This window comes from Mustela erminea, chromosome 14 (genome assembly GCF_009829155.1).
Source record: "Mustela erminea isolate mMusErm1 chromosome 14, mMusErm1.Pri, whole genome shotgun sequence".
NCBI lineage: Eukaryota > Metazoa > Chordata > Mammalia > Carnivora > Mustelidae > Mustela > Mustela erminea.
Genome location: NC_045627.1, coordinates 78,819,930 through 78,837,794, shown reverse-complemented (window position 1 = coordinate 78,837,794; position 17,865 = coordinate 78,819,930). Strand labels below are relative to the sequence as shown.

General features: G+C 37.7%; 1 protein-coding gene across 1 annotated transcript in view; it reads left to right on the top strand.

Annotated features, from left to right (window-relative positions):
- The window catches only part of PDZD8 (PDZ domain containing 8), a 74,051-nt gene extending 56,563 nt beyond the window's left edge, over window positions 1–17,488 (top strand). The window contains exons 4-5 of the mRNA XM_032312039.1: window positions 8,862–9,024; window positions 12,887–17,488. Of these exons, the coding sequence (XP_032167930.1) occupies window positions 8,862–9,024; window positions 12,887–15,090 (2,367 nt within the window). The 3' untranslated portion in view covers window positions 15,091–17,488. The remainder of the gene's footprint in view (window positions 1–8,861; window positions 9,025–12,886) is intronic.
- Window positions 17,489–17,865: the final 377 nt, after the last annotated feature.

The window sequence follows — 17,865 nt, the reverse complement described above, 5'->3', positions numbered from 1 at the left end:
TATCCAGGAAGGAACTCTGATTGGTCCATCTTGGGTCAGGTGTGTGCCCTGGACCAGGTAAGGAGGCAGCGTAGTGGAACGGTGTTATAGAAGTCTGGCTGTTCCCACCATAACCATACTGCAGAGACAGGTCCAGAGCAGGGGAGAACGTGGTACATTGTAAGTGTTTAATATGTACTAACCTACAACTTTCTTCTTTCTCTTATAAAATATCAGGCATGCCACAAAATTTAGGTTTAAGGAACATATTTGTGGCAAATAGATTTTAGTAGATGTTTGTAAATCTATATACATTTATTGTAAGATGATATATTGTAGGACTTTTTCTCTATTAGTATTATAATACATAGGATTCTGTGATATGTTCTGTGAAATGCTGCTGCTTTTTCCTAGTAACATGTGTTGTTAAAACCAGGGTAAGAATTTTTTCTCCCATTAAATCTCAACTGATACCATCATGGTTCTAATTTTCTGATGTGCTCTGAACTCTTGTCTCCATCTCTCTGCTCTAGCAGTGTTACTCTGACCTAGAACGATAGCCTCTCCAGCATTTCCCACACTCCCTGGCCCAACTCCCTACACTGGCTGTCAAATTCTTCTCTTCCGGGGCTCCTGAGTGTCTCAGTGGGTTAAAGCCTCTGCCTTCGGCTCAGGTCATGATCCCGGGGTCCTGGGATCGAGCCCCGAATCGGACTCTCTGCTCAGCAGGAAGCCTGCTTCTCCCTCTCTCTCACTCACACTGCCTGCCTCTCTGCCTACTTGTGATCTCTGTCTGTCGAATAAATAAATAAAATTTTTTTTAAACAAATCACCTTTAAAAAAAAATTCTTCTCATCCTTTCAGATAGAACTTAAATGCCATTTTTTACCTGAAGCCTTCCCCAGACCCTTCCTCCAGAGGTAGTTTTCACTTCCCCCTGAATTCCCATAATGCCATATCCATAAATGTCTTGTGGCCCACTGTGCTTTTCTTTTGGAATATCATTTAGATAATCTCTAAAACAATGATAATGAGCATTTAGTTACTGACCACGATGCCTCCAACCTTCTAACGAAGGTAGGATCCTTGTGATCTGAACAGTCTCAGGATCCTGGAGTTTGTATAGTTTGTATCACCACAGATTTGGATTTGGAGGATTTGGCTTGAGACTTCCAGACAAATTCCATGAAGTTAACCAGCTGACTGCTCCAAAGGGAAAAGGTTTTGTGGCACCATTTAGTACCGCCCCATTCATTATTTACTATCATTGCTTTACTTGGGACAAGAAGGTTTTCCTTGAAGAAACCTAGAAAGCAAACTTTCATGTCTACAGAGATTTTGATTGAAAATTTTATTAGAGGTTAACTTTTCCTTAATTGTAGCTTATCTTTTACAGTAGGGGCTCACCAAGAGTTTGATAGAACCTAAAAATATCCAGTTGGATGCTTATAAGAAAGGAAAAATTACTGCATGATGATTATTGAGATAAACCCCAGGCCTTCCACCTTAACATTAACATTAACATTTGTTGCCACAGACATTTTGCCTTCACTTTCATCCTCCCCCCCTTTCTCTTTATTTAATAAAGAGTTCATGACCAGGGGTACCTGGGTGACTCAGTCAGTTAAGTGTCCAACTCTTGGTTTTGGCTCAGGTGTGATCTCAGGGTTGTGAGATCAAGCCCCACATCAGACTCCATGGTGGGTGTGGGGCCTGCTTGAGATTCTCTCTCTCCCTCTGCCCCCCCAGCCCCCAAAAAAGATTTCATACTCAGCACCCAAAGGACAACATAGTATTGGTCCATGTTCATTTTTTCTTCACAATACTTTATTTGTCCATAAGAAGTACAGTTTTTCTTGCCCTACTGTTCTTTTTGTTCTTTTTGGCCTCTTCCTTTTACTTTTCATCTGATAGGTCTTTAGTCTCCTGCATAGAGAAAACTTTATGAGATGAAAACTTAGAATTTTGTGAAAAGGTAGATATTTATCACCATTAGTTTAATTTCTGCCTCTTTGGAAATAAAGACCCTGCTTGAGCCCATTGAACTTATAATTGATTTGAACTGGCTGTTCTTCTACCAACTGTTGACACCAGTCACCAAAGAGTCTTTTTCAGTAAGACAGTTTTTTGAAGTCAGTCATAAACTTAGCCCCTCAGTCTTGATCCTACAAAACTAATGTTTGCCTGATATAATTTAAATATTTTAATATCCTGAATTGATGTTTGTGTCATAATAGTTTGCCTTGTTTCCTTAGCTATGTATTGAGTTCATTCCCAGCAGACTGATTTTTGAATTTCCTTTTGTGTTACCATTTTTGATTAGTAGTGCTAAGTTTTGCTAGTAACAATAATAACAACTGAACCTTTTCAGAGCTCCACATTTGAGATAGCTATCTCATCTTACCAGTGACATTCAGAGACATTAACATTCTGCTCAAGTCATAGTCAAGGGTTATTATAGACATCAACATGTAGATACTTCACCCCTAAATATTTCAGTATGACTCTTCTAAGAACAGGGCATTTTTCATAACCATAATAAATAGTCACACATTATAAGAAAATTAATAGTTCCCTAATTTTACCTAATAGTCCAAATTAAAATGTCCTCAATGTTCCATAAATACTTTGTAGCCTTTTTTTTCTTTCTAAACTGGTATCAGATCAAGATTCATACATAACATTGGGTTGTGACATCTCTTTAGTTCTGTGTCCTGTTTTATTTGTTATTTAATCTAAAACAGTGTCTCCACCTTTGTGGGGAGTGGTATTCCCAGAAGGTGATTTCTGTAATCTTATAATTTCATACACATTTATTAACTGGCTTCTTTTCGGCAGGAGGCACAGGGTGGGTAAAGAAAACCCTTCAACTGGGTGCTAAATAATATGTAAACGAATGGATAAAGGAATTTAAGAGCTGACTACAGAAGCCATACTTACATAAATTCTACATTTAAAGTGAAAGCTATGTTGTTTGAGGGGAAAAAGAAAAAAAACTCCCAAGAAAAGCTAAAGGTTCTACAAGACAGAAATTTCAATAATGCTCAGCTTTACAATAAATAATATTTATGTAATTGAGATAGTTGTAAACACTGCTGATCTTTAGCTTTTAGAACCAAACTTGATAATTAGAGTTACAAAACTAATAGTTATCAACTTTGACAGTAGAATTTAGAAGGTAAAGAGGTGAGGTGAAGGGAATGAGAGAAGTCCTAATATCAAGAAAGATGAAAAAGAAATAGAACTATAAGTGTACTAGTTAAAATTATAAAGAGTTTATGTAAGGGAACTAAAAATAGTGATGAGTTCTACTGTATTTGGGTGCTAATCCTTGTCTCTTACAGTAGGAAGTCTGCAAATTGTCTAAAATTTGATACATTAAGAGATAATAATGTTTTCCCTACAGGAAGAAAGGTAATCCCTAAGCAGCTAGGTAGTTGCTGTGGTGTAGGAGTGGGGGGCTTGGAAAAAGAGGACTGTTGCTTTTTAGTATAAGCTGTTTTATGTATTTGAGTTTTTTTAACTACATGCAAGTATTTGGTAAAAATTAAAAGTTTATTCATATTCTTTTAATACATTTTCAAGTGGTTTTGTTTCTTTTTCAGACACAGTTCTTCTTATAATTATGTCTGGTTTAATCCAGTATCTACAATGTAGTATTTCTAGTTATCTGTACATAAGAGTGAGGAAACATTTGATTGACATAAGTGGAAAAACTATCTAAATGTTGCTCTCCTTCCTGATTGACTTAAGGACCATCTAAATTCATCCCAGATTGTTTTTATTAAATTAAGTAAATTGGAGAACTAAGAGCTATCTGAATAAATTATCAGTAATATATATATTTAACTATCTTAAGACAAAAATGGTATATTGGCAGTTTTGTTTTTGCTTTATTTTTAATAGCTTTATTAAGGCATCATTTAAATGCAATAAGTTCACTAAGTATATAGTTGGTGAATTTTGGTAATTGTATGCAATCATATAGCCTTTACCCCAATCAAGATATAGAATATTTCCATCACCGTGAAAATTTTATTTGTGATACTCTATGCCCTCAGTCTGCAGTCTCCAACCCCCAGTCCTCGACAAGTACTAATCTGTTTTCTGTCACTATAATTTTGCCTTTCCTAGAACTTCATACAAATTGAATCATAGAGCATATGGTCTTTTGTGTTTAACTCCTTTCACTCCACATGTCTTTAAGATTGATCTATGTTGTGTGTGCTATATATTGTAAGCCTTGAAATCAGAGAGTATATCCTTGTCCTATTTAAGGATGGGTTTGGGTATTCCAGGTCCTTCACCTTTCTTTGACTTTGCCTCTTCAAAGGCCTGCAGAGATTTCTGTTCGAATCTGTAGATATATTGGGAAGAACTGGCATCTTAACAGTAATGAGTTTTTCAGTCTGTGAACATGGTATTATTTTCCATGTATTTTGGTCTAATTTAATTTTCCTTTGCAGTGCTTTATAGTTTTCAGCATACAGATCCTGCACCTCTTTCATTAAATTTAACCCCAAAATCTTTTATGTTATTGTAAATGAATTTGGAGTCTGTGACCTGATTTCACTTATTAATAGTTGTTTTGTAGCCTTCATAGGATTACTCATTTCTGGTTATAAGATCATGTTATTTGTACATAAAGACCATTTTTCTCCTCTCTTTCCAATCTTTATGCCTTCCCTTTTTCTTGTGTTATGACTGTGATTGTACCCTTCGGTATAATACTGAATTGAAATGGTGAAAGCAGAAATCCTTCTTTATTTCTGATCTCAGGTAGAAAACATTGACTATTATGTTACCTGTAGATTTTTGTAGACGCCCATAATCTGTTTTAAGAGTCCCCTTGTATTTTTAGTTTGTTTGGAACTTTTATCATGAATGGATTTGGGTTTTTTTTTTTTCTTTTTTTGTTTTGTTTGTATTTTCTTAATATGGTAAATTATGTTGATTGATTCTCGGCTGCTTAAATCAAACTTAAATTCCTGGATATCAGCTCCACTTGTTTTTAATTATTGTCCTTTTTATACATTGTTAGGTTGAATTCCCTAAAAAATTTTTTAGGAAATTTTGCTTCTATGTTTGAACATTAGAAATATTAGTCTGTAGTTCTGCTTTCTTGTTTTTGTATTTGTCTGGGTGTGGGAATTAGGGGATAGCATTGGCCCTAACACATAATTTGGGAAGATTCCGATAAGATTGCTATTGTTTCTTCCTTGAGAATTCATCAGAGAAGCAGTCTAGACCTAGAGTCTGGGGGTTAGGGGGAAGAGGAATGGGGGAATTATAAATTTGATATAAATAGTAGATATGGCAATATCCAAAATTTCTGTTTTCTGGGGGTATCTTTTGAGGGAATTTTTCCAGTGCATCTAAATTGTCAAGTGGTTTGGCATAAAATAGTCTAAAAATCACCTTATTCTCTTACTATCTATAGATTTTGTAGTGATAGTCCCTCTTATTTGATTTTGGTAATGTGTCTTTTGTTTCTTCATGAGTCTGGCCTAGAGGCTTATCACTTTTATTACTTCATTAATCAGCTCTCATGATTGATTTCTCTGTTTTTATATTTCATTAATTTCTGCGCTTTATTCTTTCCTTCTGTTTTGAGATTTCTGATTCAATGTAGGACTTAAGATGACCAATTTTGGATTTTTTGCCACTAGCATAAGCACTGAAAGTAGTAAACACAGCTTTAGTTATATCCTACAGATTTTAATAATTTGTGTTTTCATCATTCCATTCAGAATGTTTTTTAATTTTTCTTATTCCTTCTTTGGCCATGAATTATATAGGAACACACTGTTTTACTTTGTAAATATTTGGGATTTTCCTAGTTATTGTTAGTTGATTTCTAATTAATTCCATTCAGAAAACATATCTTGAATTTCAGTCTTTTAAATTTATTGACACTTACTTCATGACCTAGCACATCCTGGTGAACTTACCATGTGCACTTGAATGTGTATTTGTCATTACTAGGCATCACGTTCTTTTTTTTTTTTTTTAATATGTTATTTATTTGACAGACAGAGATCACAAGTAGGCAGAGAGGCAGGCAGAGAGAGAGGAAGGGAAGCAGGCTCCCTGCCAAGCAGAGAGCTAGATGCGGGGCTGGATCCCAGGACCCTGGAATATAACCTGAGCCGAAGACAGAGGCTTTAACCCACTGAGCCACCCAAAGCGCCCCTCACGTTCTTTTCAATGTCACATATATCAGGAGTGATAATGTTCAGAACATCTTGTCTTTCCTTATTTTTTTCTGGTTATATGGATTGCTGAGAGTGGGTGGAGCAACAAGCTAACCCTCTACTGGTAGGTTGCGTAAGGGAACCATTGCAGAGGGCCGTGCATACGATGAGGACAGTAATTTGTGACCATATTTTATAACCTACCACAGGGTTCATTTTACCTCTTCTCTGTTTTTGTATACATTTTAAATTTTCTATAATAAAATTCAAAACCAAAACTTCTCAGGTAATGAGGTGTCCCTTATTTCGGGGGCAGGGGGTACATGCCACATGCAGATATATAAAAAATATTTGGGATTTTTATTTTCACCTCATCATTTAAAGAATTGTATTTTGGCATATGTTTTAGTGTTGCATGGTATATCCAGTAGTCATATATATAATTTTAAAATACAGATACCTGTGTATGGAGGGGAATTTTTTATTTTTGGCTATTCTTATTTAAAAATAGTTCATCCCAATGGAGATACCAGTTTTGTTCCAGAAGTCATGGTATCATTTGGATAGTCTTGTAAACTTTATCATAAATTTGACATTAAAAAGGTTTTGTGTGATACTCATTTTTTTTTAAAGATTTATTTATTTGAGAGAAAGAGATAGTAACAGAGGTAGCAAGAGAGAGCACAAGCGGGGAGAAGAGGGAGAAGCAGGCTCCCACTTAGCAAGGAGCCTGACATGGGGCTCGATCCCGGGACCCTGGGATCACGACCTGAGCCAAAGGCAGGCACTTAACCAGCAAAGCCACCCAGGCACCCCATGTGATACTCATTTTTAAGTGTTTTCTCAGGTTTTTAATTATGAAGTGTTTTTATACTCTTAAAACTTTTGCTGTCAGAACTTAAATTTTTAAATTTCTGTTTCAGAGACCACTGTACCTATAATCCCAAAATTAGGTCAGCACTGTGAGTTTAGAAGGAAACAAAATAATTTTAACAAGAGGCAAAAGAAATGGTGTCTTGTTTGGTTCCCTGTGTAAGTTATGAAATCAGTAGCATTTAGTATTAATCAGTAGTAAAAAAGGGGGCAGGCAGTAATGTATTATCTACCCTTACTACTGTTCCTCCTGAAAACCCTTAGCCTTTTCTATCTGGAATGTTTACTTCAAGAATCATTTGAAATAAGAAAAGCAAAGGGAATAGTATGATTGGTATATAGAAAATAAAATAAGTCATTTACATAAAACCTGTACGAGCCTCAATTCCCTTCTCAACCTTATCCACCCAACTTCTATTCCATGTTAAGAACAAGGAGTAAATCACAAAAAATATATTCCAAGTGTTAGTTTTTTTAAATTTACAGTTCTCAGATTCATTCAGTTTCCTTTTTTGCCCGTCTGGTACTGTTAACTTTCTCATATTAAAAAATGTTACGTTGTAAGTTTTAGATTTGGCATTCTGTATGTTAAGAATATATTTATGTTTGTGGATTTGAAAGAATGTATTCTTAAGGGCTTTTTTAAAGTGAAAACCACTATTAACATTATACAGTGATTATTTACTATATCATAAGGCAAGACTGGACAGAGATTTTTTAGAGGTTTAAATACGTATGTTTTTTAGAAGGGTTTTTTGTTTGTAAACATTTAGATAATCAAAAACTTGACTACATTTCCCATTTCTTGAGTATAATGTGATTAAGATTTTCCTTAATCTAAAAGCAACTTTACAAAATCTAGTAACATCCATATTAAAAAATAATTTCTAGTTAGGTCTCTTTTACTGGCCAACACCATTAGGTAGGAGAATAAAAATTTCTGGCTTTTAAAAGTAGGGTTTATTTATTAAAGCAATACAGACAGTGATATATTAGGATATTAGCAAGTTATTTGAAGGAGTCCCTCATGAGATCTCTTAAAGACCAGAAGTAAGAAACATGGGCTGAATGATAATACAATTAGACTGATTTGTAATTTGTTTAACTCAATAAACACAGATTGAATTCTTCTCATCAAGAAGAATGTAGCATTTAATCCGTTTTTTTAAATCAGTAATTTCAATGAGGACCTAACATGTGTTGTCTTTTTAGTTCACAGACGATGTGAATCTGGGACACATATTTTGATAAATTAGGTGATATTTGTTTAGAAAACAAAATGATCTTGATGAGTTAGAGAAGGATAGCTCAATAAGATACCTGTTAATAAAACAAATGCAAACTCTTTTACTTTGCTCCCAAAAGATAATTTAATAATACATCATAAAAAAGAAGATATTTCCCATTATATTTCAAAAAAGCAAGACTCAGAATTATATTCACAATGAGATCTTAATTTTGTGTTAAAATACATATATTAGGAGGTATAATATACAGCAGTTCTGGATGATATGATTAGGAGTGTTTTCTTTTCATTTTACCTCTCTATTTCCAAATATTCTACAGTGAGAATGGATCTTAAATAAGACACACTGAAGATAAGAAAGTATTTAATGTTTCTGAACCCCAATTTGTAGTCTGAGCATATGTTAACTTATATTGTCACAGTGAAAATCTCCCCCTCTTTTATTTGTCTGAAAAACAGTCATCATGGCACAAAAGTCAGCATCAGCTACAGTTGTTCTCAGTGAGCTCTTTTCTCACTCACCTACCATGAACCCATTGACTGTTTTCATTTTTTTCTCTTTATCAAAGGTTGAATTAATAAAGGGGAATTTACAGAGTGTCGGACTTACACTTCGTCTTGTCCAGTCAACTGACGGGTATGCTGGGCATGTCATAATTGAGACGGTGGCCCCAAACTCGCCTGCTGCACTTGCAGATCTTCAGCGGGGAGACCGACTGATTGCTATTGGAGGTAATTGTGCAACACACTTCACACTTACAGAGAAATCAGCGAGCAAATGTGGGAATTTTCCCTGTCTTCATTCTTTCTATGAGCACATGTTACTTTTATAATGGAAAGAGAATAACTTTATTAAAAATAAAAATCTGAAGGGAGTCTTAATTTAAAACACATATGCCATTTTTAGTCCTTAGGTATAAATCTGTAAAATACTTCATCTTTATACACTCTTCTGTAAACTTCTCTTATTTTCCTTTTCATCCCACCTTCTACTCCTCTAGTGTTTGGTGAATATGGATATGGTCAACAGTTCCTTCTGTATAACCACCTTACCACTCTGGGCCCAAAATTGACCGTATTAGTACTATGACCCCCATCACTTAGGACTAGATAATGAACAGGAGGGAGACTAATATTCCTTGTCCAAGAGGGCACACTTGAACTGTCCTGTGGCCCCGTACTGATGGCTCTGTGTTGTCCCTGATCAACCAGCCATTTGGTAACATGCAGTCACTAGAGTACAGCCCGTATCACTATTGCCCTGGAAGAATGTGTCCCCTGCATGCCTTCCTATCAGCTGGATAGATTACATAAATTCTGTTGATAGGCAGGTTATTTGCTTGGATGTTTATGAATAAGCAGTAGGATTCCCTGTACACACCAATGGGAAAAAAGACCAAACCTTTCAGACCTTTGTAGTACCTGGCCCGCCCTCCCACCCCCCATTCTAGGCTTGTCAAGAGATTTCTTAAACATATGGTTGGTCACAGCCGAGCTTCCAAAAACAATATGGTATATTCTTTCACAGCTAAGATAATAAAGAAGGTGGATCAGTTCTTAAAGCAGGGAGTTTGCCTTTGTTACATGTTGAACCTTTGATTCAAAACCATCATGACAGTAAAATAATGACATTTAGTTGCACACCTGGAAACTCAACTAAGTCCATATTTCACATGGAAATATGACTAGAGTACAGCCCGTATCACTATTGCCCTGGAAGAATGTGTCCCCTATTTATGACCCTGGTGGGTCATAAATAGTCCCCTATTTATGACCCTGGTGGGTCATAAATAGTGATTCTCAAACCTTCTGACTGTATTCTAGTCATCCAGGCTTGGTGTTAAAATAGGGATTCTGCTTCAGCAGACCTGGACAGGGACCCAAGATTTTGCATTTCTCAGAAGCCCCCAGATGCTGCTGCTCTTCATAGGCACTGAGGATGGCAGAGCCATAAAACAGACACCCACTGTTACATAGTTGTTTCAAATAAACACAGCAATTATTCCCCCTCAGCTAAAAACTAGAATTCAGTATAAATTCTTTATATCCACTTATCCCTTTGTTCTGGTTTTACCTATAAATTTTCTTTTTTATGACCTTTTATAAAAGGTTTTTTTGTTTGTTTGTTTTTAGTTACACATGTAGTAAATATTCTCCAAAATAAATATCTATTCTCAAAAAGAAAGCAATATAAATGTGTACAGAGTGGAAAAACTAAAGGTCACCCCTTTATAGCTATAATTTATAAAAACAAAGTATTTACTGAGATAAGGAGCAGGTATAATATTTTCTATACCTGTAACTTATTTGTACCAGTATATAATATTTTGAATATTTAGTAATGGGATTGGTGGTAATTGAAATAAGATCAGCATATAGTGCTTATTATATTTGAAGCTCAATGATGGAGTTCACTTTTCTTCTATTTCCTCTATTTTTGTATATATTTGTAAAATTGCAAAAGAAAAGGAACCCAGATTTGGCCAACTAGCTCTGAGAGGAGCAGTGGTTGTCTCCACAAAGCTCCTGGTGGTTGGGGAAGAGATGAGGCCAGATGTTAAGTCACAAAGAACAAGTTTAGATTAAGTTGAAGTTCTCCTACAGCTCAGTAGAGGGACTTACTTTTCATTGTATATATGTCAGACTACAGTTTTGTGGAACTAGAGAAAAAGAGCAGCCTCGATGAATCATGGAGAGAGCCACATTAGAAACTCTGGATTCCAGTAAGATGAGTTTGTACACAAAAGGTTTCTGAGCCAAAGCTTTGGGGAAATTGGGGAGCAGTATGAAAACAGGGACAGTCTGAGGGGTCACAGCAAGGAGACTAAGCCAGTGATCAGGTGTATCTGAACAGGGGAGGCAAAGGACTAGAACTCTGACAGAACTAAGAGCTCCTGGGATCTAGGGGGTCAGCTGTCTCTGGGGTCCGGATTGGGTTAATTGGGAGAGTGGCAAGTTGATTCACATACTGAGGATAGGAGAATGAGAAGATCAGAGAAGGAATTTTAACTAAGCTGAATTTGTTACTTCGAGGAAGCATCTAGGTGCTGATCTCCGGAAGTAATCGGATGTAGGAAAAGGATGAAGAAGAGGGGAGACCAACCAAAGAAAATGTTGACAGTTGCAACCACTGAGGTGGTTGTGATCTAGAGAACTAGGACATATAAAACCATGGGGACATTTGGTACAAGGGGTAGATATGGATGGAGAAAAAGAAAGCAGAGGTGGTCAGAACCAAATTAGCACAGTGATGTGAAAAACCAAGAAGAAGGTTTTAAAGGAGAAGAAGGAAGGGAATAAAGATATGAGCCAGGATAGCTGATGGAGCAAAGCCCTGAGGAAGATGGGGAATAGGATCCAAAGTACAAGTAAAGGGCTACTTCATCCTCAGAGATAGATTCATAGTAAAAATGACTGGCTAGGAGAAAAGGCAGCTGCTTGTTGATCTCCAGCAAATAAGGAGAGATCCCCTGCAGAATAAAAGACAGTAGGGAGGGTGGGATTCAGGGTTTGAAGGTGGTGGGCCCAAGGAAGGGGGGGCTGGCAAGCTGGGGTCGGAAAGCCAGGTAGGCAGAAGAGGAAAGGACCAGGGCAAAAGAATCCCAAATCTTGATGAGAACATCAGTGAAATCTTGAGACTAAGGCTGGGGAGAAAAGCAAGTGGTGTCAGGAGACCAGTTGGACAGGACAGCAAAAGAGGAATGATTGGGCCTGGACATCACCTCAGAACAGATTCAGTAACAGAGAGCATTGTAACGAGGAGGTGCGAAATAGGAGGTTGTGAGCAGAGATTAATTGCAAGTGAAGGACCTTTGATGTGGAAAATTCCAAGTGATAATTGGGTCTAAAGCATGATCTTGCCTGGGCAACTGAGGTGGGGGGGGGGATATAGGTTGAGGAACACTGAAGTCAGGTTGTTAGATGGGGCTGACGTTACTCTGATTTATTTAGGGTGGCCCTAAGACCTTTGGAAAACATAGACCCCTTCTCACCTTTTTCTAAGTCCTACAGAAAGGGCTAGCTTGGGTAAGTACCACTGGGGGAAGGGCGGGGGGAGGGCAGGAAACAAACATCTAAACATCTTTAGAGCCTTTAAAGATAACACCTAGAGCATCTCTAGAAGACTCCACCATGAAGCTGCTAGCTCTGATTGCCTCAGGGAAGAGACAGAGTGGTTGGGAAATACAGGTGGAAGGGAGATTTTTCACTCTACATTTTTTTCTACCTTTTGAATTTCAAACTGTGTTAATGTAGCCACCTATTAGAACATAATAAAATGAAAATTTAAGCTGATATTATCAATGTGGATAATAACCAACTTGTTTAAAGCAATTTATGCTTTCCTTGTTCTTTCTGGTCCTGATAAAAAGATTAGTTTGATGGGTAGGGCTAATAAAGAGTATGTAAAAGAGTCCGCTATTCATAACAACAATATTTTGCTAAGTTTACTTCAAGCATCGGGTCTCTGAACTTGATCATTCACCACATTTCTGTTTTGCTTTTCCATAATAACTAATGGCAGTTACATCCAGCAAACTTAAGTGATTTTCACTGCAGTAATTTACATGTTTTCTCTTTTAAAATCTTACACCAGGTGTGAAAATCACATCTACCCTGCAAGTGCTGAAGCTGATCAAGCAGGCGGGGGACCGAGTGCTGGTGTATTACGAGAGGCCTGTCGGCCAGAGCAGTCAAGGTGCGGCGCTGCAAGATACTTTTGGGCAGTTGGAAGAAAACTTTCTGTCAAGCTCATGCCAACCAAATTATGAAGAGGAAACCACTGGGCTGGCAGTAGATGCTGAAAATAGAGATTTGGATTCTGAATTTGAAGACCTGGCAAGTGATGTCAGAGCACAAAATGAGTTCAAAGATGAGGCTCCATCAGTAAGTCACAGCCCCAAACGTACTCCAACAACACTTTCCGTTAAACCCCTTGGAACAATATCACCAGTCTTAAACCGTAAATTAATTGTAGGAAGTCACCCACCACCACCAAAACCTCCATGTAAAGAGGGAAATAAACCCTTGGCCCTAAAAGCTTCTGAGATAACAGACCCAACGCAAGTGTCAAAACCCACCCAAGGATCCACTTTCAAACCACCCGTGCCACCACGACCACAAGTGAAAGTTCCTTTGCCTTCTGCTGACACCCCAAATCAGACAGAACCAGAGGTCCTCCCTGAAAAGCCAGAAAAGGTGCTGCCTCCTCCTCCTGCAGATAAACCTGCTGAAAAGCAAGCGAAAAATATGGATCACCCAGAAGATGTAGCTCCATCTAAGCCATTTTTAGCAAAGCAAGAAGTGACGAGAGATTTTACTTCAGAAAGCTCCTGCCCTCCTAAGGACAGTTCAGATGACCCACAGACGTGGGAATCATCGGAAATTCCTTACCGTAACAAGCTAGGAAAATGGACAAGAACCAGAGCAACCTGTTTCTTTGACATAGAAGCCTGCCACAGATACTTAAACATTGCACTATGGTGCAGAGATCCTTTCAAGTTAGGGGGTCTTATCTGTTTGGGGCATGTCAGCTTAAAACTTGAAGAGGTGGCTTTGGGGTGCCTGGCTACATCAAACATGGAATACTTCTCCAAGTTCAGACTGGAAGCCCCCTCACCTAAGGCAATGGTGACGAGAACCGCGCTGCGCAATCTGAGTATGCAGAAGGGCTTCAATGACAAATTTTGCTTTGGTGACATTACCATTCACTTCAAATACCTGAAAGAAGGAGAACCAGACCACCCGATAGTTACTAACTCCGAGAAAGAAAAAGAACTCCATTTGGTCGAAGAGGTTTCTGCCCTACCTAAAGAGGAGCAGCTAGTTGGACAGATGGGTTTAACAGAAAATAAGCATAGTTTCCAGGATACTCAGTTCCAGAACCCAACTTGGTGTGATTACTGTAAGAAAAAAGTGTGGACTAAAGCTGCTTCCCAGTGTATGTTCTGTGCTTATGTTTGCCATAAAAAATGTCAGGAAAAGTGTCTAGCGGAGACGCCTCTTTGTGGAGCAACTGACAGGCGGATAGACCGGACTCTGAAAAACCTCAGGCTGGAAGGACAAGAAACCTTCTTAGGCCTGCCTCCTCGTATTGATGCTGAAGCTAGCAAGTCAGTCAATAAAACAACAGGTTTGACAAGACACATTATCAATACGAGCTCTCGTTTGTTAAATTTGCGCCAAGTCTCTAAAACTCGCCTCTCTGAACCAGGAACTGATCTAGTGGAACCTTCACCAAAACACACACCCAACACATCAGACAATGAAGGCAGTGACACAGAGGTCTGTGGTCCGAACAGTCCTTCTAAACGAGGAAACAACACAGGAATAAAGTTGGTGAGGAAGGAGGGCGGTCTGGACGACAGTGTTTTCATTGCAGTTAAAGAAATCGGCCGTGATCTTTACAGGGGCTTGCCTACAGAAGAGAGGATCCAGAAATTAGAGTTCATGCTGGATAAACTGCAGAACGAAATTGACCAGGAGCTGGAACACAATAATTCCCTTGTTAGAGAAGAAAAAGAAGCAACTGAATCAAGGAAAAAATCCCTTCTTTCTGCTGCTTTGTCTAAATCAGGTGAAAGACTACAAGCTCTAACACTTCTCATGATCCACTACAGAGCGGGCATTGAAGATCTTGAATCTTTAGAAAGTCTGTCTTTAGACCAGCACTCCAAAAAAATAAGCAAGTACACAGATGATACGGAAGAAGACCTTGATAATGAAATCACCCAGCTAATAGACTCCCAGCCATTCAGCAGCATATCAGAGGACTTATTTGGCCCATCTGAGTCTGTTTAACAGACAGCCCGTTTGAACTTTTCGAGTGATTTCGAAAAAGTTACATATCGAGGAACACAGATAACCCGTGTGTAAGCCCTCTTCTGATGCACTTCGGCCTGCTTCTCCACAGCCATTTGCTTATGTAAAAACAAGAGTGAAAAAAGGTTGTTTTCCAGCAAAAACATGACCAGCTCACTAAATTGGTTGTTTTCAGATTGCATTTATAGCTATGCTTTTTAGGTTTATACTGGGAATTTATTTTTACTAATTTATTTTTAACTTTTTCTAATTATGTAATTATGTAAGCTAACTTTCCATGTTTATGTATGTGTGATATCTCATTGTGTTATTTTCCTTCATCTTAGTTTTTGAAGGAGTGTTAAATAGGATACTGTCCAGATCCTTGAAATCTTTTCATTTCCATCACGGTTACAACAAGTTTGCTGCATGCCCAAATTGACAACGGCAATCATTGAGGGAACAGGTTTTTGAATCTTTGTGTTAGGAAGTTTGTCATCTCTATTTGCTTGAAGTTTTTGTTAATTTGGGGTTTCGGGGATGGTTTTTTGTTTTTGCCAAATGTAACATAAAAGCAGATGCTGCGCCTTTAGTCAGTTACACTGATTTAGTAAAAAATAATAATAATAATAATTTACGCATATTGCTTGCTTTCTATCCTGTGAATTTTTTTCTAGTTTTTGTGCAGTTTTAGTGAGAATATAGTTACTGATTTGAAGAGGTTGCATTGAAAAACAAAATGTAATAGGGAATAGAGAATGCATTTGGTCAAGAATTTTGTAGAGAAGATTACTAAAAAACCAGTAATCAGTAGGATTTTGAAATACAATCTTTTGAAATGTTGATGCTTTCTCCTTTCAAATGGAAGTTCTGAACATTTGATTTTTTTTTTTTTTTTTTTTTTTGGCTTCAGTTCTCCCATAGGAAATAAAGCATGTCAAGGATAAAGTTTCAAGGGGCCAGTTCTTAAAATGACCCAGTGTTGATAACTGGGTTTGGCTGTTTTGTTTTAGGAACATTTTCATGCAGGAGGATGCTGTAAAGGAAAGGAATCACGCAAGATAGATTTATTGCTTTTCCTACATGCTGCAGGTTGAAGGAAGGGTGGTCATTCTGAACCCATTTATAGTTCAGTCTTTTGTTTAAGAAAAAAGAAAAATTAACAGTATAGATACATAGGAATTGGGATCAGTTCTCTGATAATAAAGATCTATTCTGATACTTGGTCCTTTGTGTGGACCCCAGTGATATGTGACTAAAGGAAACCAGGTGAGCATGACCTCTGTTGGTGTATCATCAAAGTTTTGGCCTTTTATATGTCTGTTTTCCTCTTGTAGGTATCTCCTGTGATAATGGGCATATAGTAAAGATTAACATGAATTTAAAGCTAGATAGGACAGTTTCGCTAGCTGGTGGGAAGAGGCAGAGTTAGTTTAAGGTGTGATAGGGTTTTGGCTCAGGGAGACTCCAGACAAGAGTTTAAAGCCAAGCTCTTCCACTGGCCAGTAGTGAACTTTATAACCACAGGAGGTCCCATGCTTCAGTCTCCCCAGCTCCAAAGTAGGAATAAACAGTAACTACCTCACAGGATTGTTGTGAGGAGAACAGAACTGCAGAAGCTCTCTAAAGAGTAAAAAGCGATGCAAACAAAAGGTATGACTCAAATGGGGGACAAAAACATTTTTGAAGGTAGAAAAGTTATTCTACTGTTACTAAGTGAAATATTAGAAAGTACCTTTATGGCCAAGTTGATAACAAAAATAGATCTGTGTATCCCCTTTTTTGTTGTTAAGCATGCTTGCATTTTGAAAGAACACTGCTACAGAAATCTGTATACACCAACGGCTCTGAAAGCTAAAAAAAAAAAAGTTTTGTAACGTGCTTGAAACAATCTGCCCAATGTAATCACCAACTTTTACCTTAACAAAAAATAACTTACCGGTGATGACCTGGAAGGCCAGTGTCTGTAAGTGGCTGGCGTGTGACGGATGACACCACAGAAGGTACAGTGACATCCGAGCGCGCTGCTGAAACCGATGTATTTGAAAGAGCTGCAGAAATAACGCAAAATTTGGGTTTCATAAAAATCTCCTGTTTTAAAAGTATTTAACTCTGTAGAACCACAATTATGAAAAGCTCAGTAATGCTGCTAATGATATTTGTAAGATCTACCTTTAATGTAGTGCAATATTTTTATATCTACTGGGACAGGCAGTAGAGGCCTCACAGCCGTGCTTTAGTGCAGGGGAGGGGGGATCACTCCAGATAGCCTAGGGGATCGTGAGGTTCAGGCCTCCGTGGAAACAGTTGTATTCTATTACATTCCTGATGTAATCTTGCTGCCATGCTATGTTATCAATAGCTAAAAAATAATAAAAAGAACTACCACAGAAAACAAGAATATCTTCCTTTGCTACCATCTGAAAGAGATGATTGCTGCCTTCTCTGGAGTGACCGCCTGGTAGAGCTGGGCCGTGCATACAAGCTCTTCACCAAGTCCACTTGCGCTAAACCAAGTTGCTATTTTGAAATTTGCCTAAAAGCATTAAATTCTGGTTTCGCTATTGTTTTTCTAAACTGAAATCTCAGATGTATGGATCAGCCCTGCTACTTATTAAGAATTAGACTATTTTCTGTATTTCTGGTATTTAGGTGAAAAACTAGGTTAAACAATCAAGCTGAACAATATTTTAGCACTGAGTCAGAATTAATACGCTACATTTCCTAAAATCGAGCCCTATAGTCGAGGATCAGAATAGTTAAAACACTATTGGC